The sequence below is a fragment of the Phymastichus coffea genome, unplaced genomic scaffold, assembly GCF_024137745.1.
Source record: "Phymastichus coffea isolate CEN01 unplaced genomic scaffold, Cenicafe_Pcof_1.1 PCOF00011, whole genome shotgun sequence".
Taxonomy (NCBI): Eukaryota; Metazoa; Arthropoda; class Insecta; order Hymenoptera; family Eulophidae; genus Phymastichus; species Phymastichus coffea.
This window is the reverse complement of record NW_026706822.1, coordinates 8,388,649-8,401,733: the sequence shown is the minus strand read 5'-3', so window position 1 is coordinate 8,401,733 and position 13,085 is coordinate 8,388,649. Positions and strand designations below refer to the sequence as shown.

General features: G+C 35.1%; 1 protein-coding gene across 5 annotated transcripts in view; it reads left to right on the top strand.

The window, feature by feature from the left end:
- LOC131672074 (potassium voltage-gated channel unc-103) overlaps window positions 1–13,085 on the top strand; it is a 1,608,120-nt gene that overhangs the window by 278,486 nt on the left and 1,316,549 nt on the right. For all 5 annotated transcript variants that reach the window (XM_058949027.1, XM_058949035.1, XM_058949044.1 and 2 more), the window contains exon 3: window positions 10,499–10,680. In XM_058949027.1, coding sequence (XP_058805010.1) covers window positions 10,499–10,680 — 182 coding nt within the window. The remainder of the gene's footprint in view (window positions 1–10,498; window positions 10,681–13,085) is intronic.

The window sequence follows — 13,085 nt, the reverse complement described above, 5'->3', positions numbered from 1 at the left end:
GCGCGCGACTAAGTCCCTACATATCAATCAATGCATAGCAAAAGAAAAAAAATGATTGAAAAAATTTTAATTTTTAAAAAATGTCAAAGTCAAGTGAGGGTATTGACACTTGTAATATTTCACAAGTCTCGAATATGCTTGTATGTAACTAAGTCCTAATATGTTCGCGCGCGACTAAGTCCCTACATATCAATCAATGCATAGGAAGCCAAGGCTACTTCAGGATGGGGAGCTCCACGCAGAGTCATTTAACTCTGAACTCTCGCAGCGAGAGGATGAGGTCATTCGGTTGTGGACTTAGAAAATTTTCGTGCATGGTGTTTATGCTCGCTCGCGCAACTAAGACCACTTATACTCGCGCGCGTGGCTATGTTCTTTCATGCGTGCACGCGCAGTCATTTAAATCTGAGCTCTCACAGCGAGAGGATGAAGTCATACGGTTGACTTAGAAAATTTTCGTGCAGCCGGTTGTGGACTTAGAAAATTTTCGTGCAGTTTATGCTCGCGCAATTAAGACCACTTATACTCGCACGCGTAGTTATGTCCTTTCATGCGTGCACGCTTCTAACTATCACGCTAACTACTTTTTTCATTAACTTCAAAAAAATTTTCAAGACCAAATACATTACATTTAGCGCAATGAATTCTTGAAAATTTTTTCAAAGTTAAAATGAGCGCGTTGATTTAGTAATTCATAGACTACAGTCGTGATGCTGTTCAATTATCAATTAACGCGTGTGCATTATGATCGCTCTTTATATCAATTCATGAATGAGAGAGAGCACGCGCACGCACAGCTCGTAGCCACGCGCTACATGGCTAACTTTTGGGAGAGGGAAGAGTGTGATGCATTGCACTACTCCACGGCTAAGACCATATTACGTTCATACGTGTAAGTTCTCATATGACCGAAAACTTATATTTTTCAGCGTGCGACATAGCTAATAGAGCTATGTCACTTCGCAGGCGCACGATTTTAAGTTCTTTTCTGTTTTGTATGCTGTAGAGATTAAGTGTCGATAGCAGAGAGAGAAATGAAACTTAGCCGCGTGCGCATTGGAAAGAAAGGCTATAGTATAAGTCATCTAGTGTCAGCTCGTTTAAAGGGACTTAACTTTATTCGCTCGGAGCTAGAGTTCTTGTAGCATATAAAAAGAACTTAGCCATATTTATAAAGACTCTTGATTGGACATAGACGTATGAGCGAATTTTGATTATCGCACTGTTACTAACATATGAAAAAGTGGGAAGGGTTAAATGTATAAAATGCGTGTCAAAATCGATGCTACATCATATTCAGTCGAGCACTCATCGGTTCGAGCGATCATGGCACGTTGCAATCCTTTAACAAGGTATTGGAAAAATCAATGAACTAACATATGATTTAAACTATATTTCTATCTAATATATATATTTTTTTTCATTGTAGATTTGACATGGAAATCATCGTTGATATACAAGCTTTTAAGAACGATGATCAACCAGTTTTGAAAGAACTTGCAATGATAAATCTCAATGACGATATAGAACCCGCTCATTGGATTTTCAAGCCACCATGTTCTTGGGAAGAACTTCCCAGTCATTCAAAACGTGAAAATTCATGGCTTACAAATAACTATCATGGGCTTGATTGGAATACAGGAAACTTACCATACGATTGCCATCCGCTTATTATACAAGACCTATGTCGCTTAGCAGCTGACACTGACAAAGTTCTTATTTATATAAAGGGACGTCAAAAAGTGGAGTGGCTCACTAGATTTATTGATCATGTCTTCGATCTCGAAGATCTGGGTTGCCCTTCCTTACATCAGTCAGGATTTTGCGAACATATACCTTGCAATTATCATCCTCCAGGCTGGACAGAAAACTGCGCGCTTCAAAATGTCGTGGCTCTTAAAAATTGGTTGAAAAATCGTTATAGTCGACAATTAAGTCAGACTTACGACCTCCCTGACAGCGATTCTTTAACGTCAGAGTCGAATAATGATAATGATGATGATTATGATTATGATTACGATGTGATCAGCAAACTAAAAATGTTAGATTTAGAGGATGAGGAAGATGAAGTAGAGGTGGGGGATTGGTACAAAGCCTTCAATTAATGATCGGTTCAAATGATCGGTTTAACCCTATATATACAATAGCATCAAGGTACGGATTCATTCGCTCGTCTGCGCTCACAGTAGATACTTCATATAGCTTGAATACTCTTTTTAATCAAAAATTGTATGTCAACTGTTACTCATAGAATTTTTTCATTTTTTATATTTGAAATTTTACATGTCGTAGGTATCAATCTTCATTATGGAAACTATTAACGCTGTAGCTCGTACCCCATCCTACTTGCCAACGAAAAAATTAAAAGAATTGAATCCTTCAATCCTTTACACAGTCACTGGCATGAAAAAAGTTCAAACAAAATTCGGAGCAAGAGTCGTCGTCGAACTGGATGCTAAGTTTGACATTTTCCTTCCCAGCAAACTAAGCGAACATTTCATTATGAACCCGGAATCGTACAATACTCTGCTCGGTCAACTTGAAAAAAGAATTGTTAAGATTAAGTATCTTGGCGGCAGCTTATTAGAATTTATATAAGTTACAATAATTCAATAAATATAAAAAAAACTTAAAGAAATTAAGCATTTTCAATTTACTATTTATTATCCATTCATTGCCTTTTTTTATTCATTTTAACAATGAGCATTGATGTGTTTGGACGCAAGCTGAGAGGAGCTGACGAACTAAATTTGAAAACTTCACATGAGATTCTTTTAACAGAGATTGAAAATATTAAAGATTCTATTTTAAAATTGAAAGCTGAATTAAAAGAAACTTATACATTGATTGATCTTCATCGAGAAGAACTTGATATGAAAATCATAGAAGTTTTATCTGACATTCATAAGTTGAATGAGTCATTTACCCTCTCCATGACGCAGTTGCCGTTACAAAAGGAGCGCGATTCATACGCCGCAGCTCATTTGCCGTCTGCACCAGCATCAGACACATTATGAATTCATTAAGTACCAACATTCGAAGTCGGGCTATAGCCTGCTTGCATGAATATCTTAGTAAACCGTATAATATAGATGATTCTATGATTCAAACAACGATGAATTATGTACAGTCACTCATTGACGAAGGTGCGAACCTGATACATTTTTCTAACATTTTCACCTATCAACGCATGATCTCATAATAATTGAATATTCTATAGCCTTATTGAAAGGTATCTGGTACATGTCAAAGGATAAGAAAACGAACAATTTATCTGAATATTCAATGGGTCTTTGTCATAAATTTACTCAGGAAGATATTCCTAGTTCTAGAACTGATAGGTTAGCTACAAAAGTAGTGATCATTGTTAGTCATTCCATACTAAACGTTTTTATACAATATGTTGCTGAATGTGTTCGCATCACCATTGACAATTATCTCCGAAATGAATTGGTTCTGGATGTACATTTTATATTCACAGTTTTATATCTACATCGTGAATATACCGATTCCAATCCCAAATTCAAAGTTAAACTTTTCAAAGTGAAATATATTCCTGTTTACTCGGCTGACACATATCGAAAATGGTTCTGCATAAAAGTGCTACAACCTCTGAAAACCAAGATTGAAAATTATCAAACACAGAATCCAATTTACACTCTTGGCTGTGTAACTAACGTAATTGTCAGCTATTATAAATAAGACAACGCAAGGATCAGATTATTCATCAGCCAGCATTCGAATAAAATGGACCGTTATCCGTCAGTCAAGTATTCGCGTCTTCCCCAAGAAGACCCAGATGAAAAGAAAAAGCAATCTACATGGAAACAAATCACTTTTAAATTTTCAACCAACACTAGTCAATTTCCAGAACAAAAAGGCTACAAACAGTTCGACAATGAAAAGAAGTAATATAAATAATCAGATTACAAAACTTGTATAAGTATTATAATATAATAAACATGTATACTTTTTTTATCAAATAAATGTTTTTTTAATTTTAAACGTATTCAAAATTTCGATGATTTTTTGTTGATTTTCCAATGATAATAAACCTTATCCCCCACCTCATTCCATGAGATATACCGACTGGGCGCGTCATGCCTGTACGCCACCGTCGATAATATTCCACCCCCCACACTTAATCACATATATCTTTTTTTCTTTCATCAATCTGACGCATCATCGATCGATCATCGGGGAGAGGGCTATAGGGCCGGGGGGGGCATGGGGCCTGCGGGGGCATCACCCACGTCGATAACTACCGACCGAGCATACACACATGCACATGCATATACACATGCACACGCACATGCACATGCACATGCACATGCACGTGCACATGCTCGGTCGGCTACAATGCAAACCGTCGATACAAAATTAGCCGATAAAACATTTCAGTGGCCGGTAACGCAGGATTAATCATGTTATCGACTGCTGGAAAGGAAGGAATGAATACTCACATGGTAAAAGTGGCTTAGAACCCTTATAGCCTATACTACTCCGCGACACCTTCATTAGGCGGCCTCTTTGTGTCCCAGAACATACACATATCCCTTATACATTGGATTGTGTTCCAGAACATACACATATTCCTTATACATTGGCGGCACGCGGGAGGTGTCAAACGAACATCAAATGCCCTTTAAACACTCAGCATGGGGCCCACAAGCACGCGGGTGGTGTCAAAGGTACATCAAATGCCTTTTAGACACTCAGCATGGGGTCTGACCATAAATTAAAAGGTGTTACTACCGTGACACCTTCATCGGGCGGCTCCTTTGTGTCCCAGAACATACATATATCCCTTATACATTGGCGGTATCCCTTGTCGGATCCTTTGTGTCCCAGAACATACATTGCTTAACTACTGACAGACGCATACTAATGATCATGAATAGATGTGAGTGCAAATAAATTCGGTAAGAGTAATTCATCGACTGTATAATGCTATCAGGATATATGCTGTATAAGTACGTGTTTTAACATTGTTGTTTTGCCAAATTCCATAGTATATTTGCTTGTACGTTAATTTTTATTAATAAATGTTTTTTTACCGATTGAGTTTTCTTCCCATAATCTTGTATAAATTATTTAAATATACGTATTTTAATACTAATTAATTCACAAATAGATTAAATAAAGATTCACAAATAATTAAATAAGGAAATTCAAATAATTTTAAAATCAGATAGCAAGTTTTATACGTCGATGCCATCTAGGGTATGATAGCTTACTTCATAACAATTCACTTTATTTTTAATTGATGCAAGTGACCTTATTACTTGATCGAAATCTTTCCCATCGATATCGACAATCAGGAGAGAATAAAGAATACAACAGTAGTCGTACCTCATTAAATAGGTGGGATATTATGATTCCCCTGCGCTCGTACTATTAAACTAATTCAAAGATTACTAAGGATGGGCACATCTCTCTTTTTCTTTCTCACTTACTTTTCCTTATTAATTATGGCTTCTTCTTCCCCATTTAAAACAATACGTCGACGATGATAATCTGTATTTATATACGAATAATGAAAGAAGAGGGTAATTGTGGAAGAAGTGGTATCTAAAGGAAATTAAAAATTAAATCAACTTCCCATGTAAAGATAGAACTTGAGATCTTCTTTCTCCGCAGTCACTTTGATTGCTAGAGTATTAAATGATTACTTCATGGTTATCCTCAAGTAAGGAAAAGTAGGTCAAAAATGGATCCAAAATCTGCTAACACAGATAGTTTCTATATCGTTCGTAGGTTACAAAAATGTTAAATTGGAAATCCTAGCTGATCGAGTTCGAAAATTATGGACGTTTTTGTATTTATCCCATGCATGTTAATGAAAAACAGAGTAGAACCAAATTGATGATATGAGTATGTATTTATAATTTGTTGATGGAAATACGTTTTTCATGATAATTATTGATATGTTTTTCATGATATTCATTCATTTGTTCATTTACGAGTTACCTTAATGATGCAATGCGAACAGTTTTTCTGTTTTTCAATGTAACTGGAAATCCGACTATCCTATTGTAAAATTGAATAATTTTTACCATTACAAGTGTAATTTCTGGAACAAAAATTGCCCAAACCACTTTTAGCCTAACCCAGGATCAACGACGAGGACGTAGTGGTTCACCGATCCCTTTTTCTTTTTTTTCCTTTTTTTTTCTTTTTTTTGTAGTTTTTTTTGTATTTTTTTTTTATAATTTCAAGAACTTTTTACGAATTTAACATTGCATAACATGGAATTTAAAGATGTAGCGAAGAAAATTCAGCTACTGCTTTCAATAGATTCGGTAAATAAGTATCACGATGAAAACCGTTAACTTTATAACGTTCCCAAAACTTTAAGAAATCGCGATGAATTGATTCGCCATTTTGCTCTGACCAAAATCCTAAGCCGTTATTTTTATCAATGTATTGTAAACTTTCTTTTACGTGAGCCAGAACAACGTGTATCTTCAAAGTTGTTGAGAGTGAGTCAATACTTTCCAATGCTTTTCTCAATTCCTCAACGTGATCATCAAGTAAAGGTCCAACTTTTTCAGAGGTGAAACAGCAGTTTACGACTTTGTCCATTGCTTTAAAGGCTGCAATATACGGTATTATTTTAAAAATACCTACGTCACTATAAATCTCTGGATCGTTGAGTCTATCTGACTCTTTTAACAGTTTCCTACATGCATTACCTTCGAAGGCATCTCCATGATAATTCTTAGAAATCAAATTTAGTTTCGTAGGCCACAGTAAAGCTTTTTCTTCGCCTAGCAGAGGTACTAATCCTTGCCAGAACAAGTGATTTACAACGCCTTGATGGATATGCATTTCGAGAATTACGCACTTTTGCAGAACATGGACATGCTGTCAATGACGATGCTCGTTTTCATTGAAAAGTGGAAGATTTATAGTGCTTTTACATTCTCTACTAAATTTCTTGTCATTTTCCATTCTATCGTATTTTTTGTAATATTCGTATTTTTTATGATCTCTCCTTAAGTCGCCGTATGTTTTTAATCTAGTCGGATTTTCATATTCTTCATCATCAGGCATACTTTTACAGGCATCATAATGTCCATTTGTTTCAGAGGTTGATTTACCTCTCATATCGTTCAATGATATGAAACAATAAGGACAAGGAAATGAAGATTTTGCAGTCTGTTGTCCATTAACCATAAGCAAAAGTTTGAAATCTGCAACAAATTTACAAGGAATATTATTAATTTTAGTTAAATCGAATAAAAGCTTGAGATTATCATAAGTTTCTTTTATTCCAAGAACTACTATAACAAGTCGCATTCTCGTTATGTCTCTCTCTCCCTGCAGCCAGTTTGTTTATTAATCATATTTATACTTTACCATGCATTATAATAATTTGTAATTTGTAGCGCAGTTGAAATGTCAGCGAACAAGGTAAGAGTCGAGTCCTACGATCTATACTATTGATAGTCCTTAGCGCGGATGTCGTGGAGTGACCGCGATCGCGAAGGGGAGAGAGAAGGAGAGCGCGCAATGAGTCAGTTGGCATGCGAGCAGAGACAAGTACGGACGTTAACATAGTTTGACAGTAACGATTTTTCTTTTGCGTTACGAGAGATCTCGAAGGAGTAAGCGAGTACGCAGTGGCGATTACATGAGTCCAAAGATCGCCAGCGATAAGCGAAGGCACATAGCTGATGTTAACAGGGATTCCGTCAGCTATAAGACTAAGAAGCGAGAACGCCCGCGTGAGTGTAGGGCAGGAGTAAGCGTGATCGCGATCTACTGTTCGTGCGTTGCTGCCGTTCTAATAGCCGACGACAACTACTGTAAGTACCTACTCGATTCTCTCTCTCTCTCTCTTAGGCTCTCTCTCTCCTATTGCTTGCTAACTGCATTTGTCACTTTAGTTTTTCGCCCGACTTACGCACCCTGTCGTTTTGCTCGGCATTGCGTCTTGCCTCGAGCCGCTTTAAGCGAATTCGTTGTCCGATCTTGTTCGGTCGCTGACAAGATCGGCGCGCTGCGTTGCGTCGTCGCCTTGTTCGCTGCCGCTCACATTTCGCCACCACGCGCACTTGTATGTATTCGTTAGTGCCTGAAATACAGGATTCGTTTCTATCAAAATCCGCAGCGATTTATTCCGATACACCTGCCTTATTGTATAACTACTTCGCCGCGAGACTTTTTAGGTTGTTCCTCACCAAGTAACCTGTAGCTCACGACACTCTCCGTAGGCCGAATTTCTACGTATGGAAGGAGGCAAGCTGATGCGGCTGGACCCAAGCACTGTTCGCGCTGGCACACAGGGTTGTCTTGGATAGCGCACTTCGCTTTATTAAAATATTAATCCGCGAGAATTATTTATTATATAACTGATTTAGCCCGAAAAGAGCACGAGCTAAAACCCCGTGATACTACATACAACAATATTAATTTATTTACACTAGATAACTTACCTTTTTTACTTAGACTGACACCTTCAGAATAACGCGTTCTTTTAATTGATTTATTCAAGTATTCCAAGTTGTCTGGATCATTTTCATCGTTATAATCCTTCTGCACAAAATTTCCTTCGTTCCATGCTTTCGGCGAATAATCTTCAGGCATAACAGTCAAACTAAGTTTAAAAAAGCTTTGTCCACCATCAGACATAGCTTTGATCAAAACATCTCCTATTAAGTCTCTACTTTTGATAATTTCATCGAGAAGTTTTTCGGCATCTGCGTAAACAACAGGTCGCAGCTGCTTCTCTGTTGTAGTTTCACAGTCAAACGCATGCATACCTGTTTTGTAAACATCTTTCAACAACTTAGATTTTTCCGACATACGCTTTCGATAATTTTTAGGAACACATTTTCATCCAACATTGCATCTCAAAAAGTTAGTAATTTTTTTCATTTGATTTTGAGAAGCTCCTATCTTGACTCGAAAATTATCTAAATTTTCTTCATCAAAAACAATATTTTTCTTTTCAATTTTATTTATCGTTACCATAGTGTTCCGTCCTCCACTGCTCAAGTTTACGTCTATATTCACAAGTTTTCCACTTGTATCAGAGTTAGAGTTAATGTTATTTTTTATCATATATGTTGCAATTTGCTGTTGGACTTTTTCAGGTAGACTGTCAACCACTTTAATTATATTTTTCTTCAAATCCTGACATACATGAGTTTTACCTCTGCCAATTTCTTGAAAACATTTAGTACATAATTTTATCAAATCAACAGAATCACTATTTTATTTCAACAAAGACTGCTTTGATTTTTTTGAATCATGGAATCCAACAGAAATATCAATTTCATCATTTATATGTCTAAATTTACCTCGGTCTTTCTCAGTTTTAGTATGACCCTTATAATTGGCAGTCTTGCATATATAGCAATCACACACACCGTTTTTCATACGAGTCTCTTTTGGTAATATGAGCTCTTTGTAATTAGGCATGGTTGGTACTTGCCTATTGTAAATTTCCTTTTCAATGTCAAGAAGTGTTAAATAACAAGATCTACATAAGCTTAAAGGATATTTCTCATCATTCAGGTCAAAATCATCTGATATGAGCTTTTTTATAAAACTTTCAGTAGATCTACTTATCAAAAATTTTTCTAGCTTTATTCTATCAAAAATAATTTTCTTACCACAAGTTCCATATACTTTTTTTCGGTTTTCATGATGAGAACACGTAGGAGACATTTTAGAAGCAGTATCTTTGAAATACAACTCCAAAGATTTTCCTGGTGGTATCCAACCTTGTAGAAATGAAATTGCATAGTGGTATTTTTCATGGTATATATCTAACTAAGACATGAATTTTCCTTTCACAGATTTTCATGCGCCACCTAGCGGTATGACTGGAAACTCTAGATATTGTAATAAATATTATTCAATTTTATTCAAAAAATCATAGCGTTAAAAATAGCGAAAGCAATTTGAGATACGTTGAAACAAAAAAAATTTATGAAACTCCATTATTTAGAAAATTCATAGATTTAAATATAAATAAATATTAAAAAAAACATATTTCCATCAACAAATTATAAATACATACTCATATTATCAATTTGGAGTCGGGGGATAAGTTATTTGTGTGAACGTCAATGTTCTACTCTGTTTTTCATTGACTTGCATGGGATAAATACAAAAACGTCCATAATTTTCGAACCCGATCAGTTAGAATTTCCAATTTTACATTTTTATAACCTACGAACGATATAGAAACTATCCGTGTTAGCAGATTTTGAATCCATTTTTGGCCCACTTTTCCTTACTTGAGGATTACCGTGACTAGTTTGTATTATGGAAGCATATTGTCCTATTTTCTTAAATCTTCTCTACAAGAAAGTCACATAGTTACGTAACTTTTTTCATAGATAACGTTTTATCTATATTTATCATGATTGTGAATATTTATATCTTTGATTAAGTTCATACGTAAAGAATTACAAATAATAGCGCGATTTGCTTTTGTCAGTTTCATATTCATAAATGTTCAAAATTTGATATTCTGTTTCAGTTGACGTTACATTCATCGTAGATATTCTTATAAACTTTCGCACTACATTTGTAAATAGTAACGACGAAGTTGTATCTCATCCAGGAAAAATTGCTGTTCATTATTTTAAAGGATGGTTTATTATAGATCTTGTAGCAGCTATTCCTTTTGACCTTTTATTATTTGGTTCCAACACTGATGAGGTGAGTTCCTTTAATATGAATTAATTATGAACTAAGAATCCCTTCTTTAAAAATAAAATATCACTTTTTATTTATATCACAAATTGCTTTAAAACATAAAAAAATTTTTAAGCAATTTACTCCTTTTTTTTCTTCCTTTTTCTCTTTTTTCTTTCTTTCATCTTCTCTCTCTTTTTATTCTTTGATTTTCATTCTAATATAAATCTGTTAACACTGGCAAAAATCAGATTTTCAAATTCCTAAAAATACACTTTTATTTCATATATGCATAACGAGCATAGAGTGTTTTGATGAAAGCGTTCATCCTTCCCCTCTCTGCTTTTCTTTCTTACCATTACTCGTTAGCTAACGCGTCTTAGTCGTTAAGTTACTTCGACCTAAGGAATAGTTCTAATACTTTGACACAAGCGGTATTCATATACGTACTGTCACATACCTATCTACTCGTATGTATACCATTTTTTGTAATAAATTCTGTTAGTACTAGAACAACGTGGATCCTTTTATTCATTTTTTCGTACAACGTAAAACCCCATAACTAAATAACGTAATTATAATAAATAATTCAAGCAACCTGTAGAAAACTTTCAAGTAAAACTATCAAAAACTGCGAAACTAGTTCCAATTTTACTGCTGCCTCAATTACTACTAGGCCGAATTCTCACATGCGGACACTTTGGACAATCGGGCAGCTCGCCGAAGAACAGATGTGGTAGGTATTTCCAATAAGGAAAACATTCAAATAAATTAGTTATGTTATTTCTAAAGATAAATTTATTACGCAAATGAAATAATGATGTACTAAAAAATAAAAAATTCATAACTAAAATTAAAAAAATATGAATAAATAAATGTAAAAGCAATGAATGACTCAAACAACGGAAGAGAATATTAATGTATTTAAACTTATGTATTTTTGTGAATATTTTATAGCATTCGTGGTATTGATGAAAATATAATCACAAATGCCTCGAACAAAAAAGCAATTTTTTCGTAATCTTGTTGATAGCGTAGTCTAGACACTCATCAATTCAAAAGGGAATTGCTAAGAAACTGAAACATGTAGAAGAATACGCAGAATCATAGGTTTGTCTGCAAATAGATAAAAAACGTCTGTTCGAGAACGAAGAATTATGTATGCTCTAGGAATATTCTAATATGTAAAAGCATGCTGGTGAATGAGTTTTATATTATATCTTCATTTATTTCAATTTGGCGTAATGTATTTTACATTATTTTACTATGGAAAATGTAGTTATATATAGTTATATATAATATGTATATTATTTATAGATAGTAATAATATTCTTCTAATTGTACCTCATGTAAGATATGAATATACTGCTTCTATAATTACAATGGATATCTATTGCGAGCAGTTTTGTAATACTTGTACTATAATTATACTATTTTTATTGCATCAAATTAAATGGATAAATATGAAATATATGAACTGTAACGGGGGAGGTTATCTGAAAAATGGAAAATTTATATAAGAACAAATTCCCACGATGCAGAACAAACCGCCGCTCCGTTAAACACGTATGATAGTACGTGTATTCGCCTTAACGTCAGATGATTTATCCTAGTTGTCTTCTGTTAAACGGAGTTGAACTCACCTTAAGTGACGTGTCTTGTGACACTCGTTGAGTTTCAAGTGTGAGCGACTTTACTTCTAATCTTCTTAATCCCCTATATGTAATTGGATTAAAACCTAAGCCTTTTTCAATTACTTAAGCTACTAGGAAAATTAAATTACGAAAACTGTAAATAAATTTCACAGACTTTAATTAATAAAAATTACTACAGTCTTTGTAGGGCCGAAAGACTGACGCACGCGAATAGGATTTTACAATTAACTATTTTCAATGAGAATGAGAGAGAGAGAGAGTAGATTCGAATTCTACCGCGAACTAACGCTCGACGCAAATACAAAAATTAACGCTAACACGATTAAACAAAATACCAAATGTATTTTATATCACATATAATGACGGAAGGTGCACCTACCATGCGGTGTAATTACGGTGATCAGCCGTAGTTGTTGTTGCAAAAAATCTCAACTGCCGTTGCCCCTCGATTATCAGCTGCGCTGCCTCGATCTGCCTCAATATAACTTTGCTGCTGCTTCTGTACTGCTGCTATTATCTGTCACGGAAATGCCGTTGCACTCACGCACGTAATTGACCCAAAGAAAACTTTATTTTTGCAAAACAAAGTGCAAAACACAAATCGGCGGTAAACACTCGTGAACAGTTGAGGCGAAACTAACTATTCAAAAGATCGCGTGCCCCCTCTCTCTCTTAACTGTTAGAACTAACGCGCGAGAAGCAGAATCGCGAACGGTTCGATTAATTAAATCGACTACCGTTGCAGAACTCTGATGTATTTACTATTAGTATATT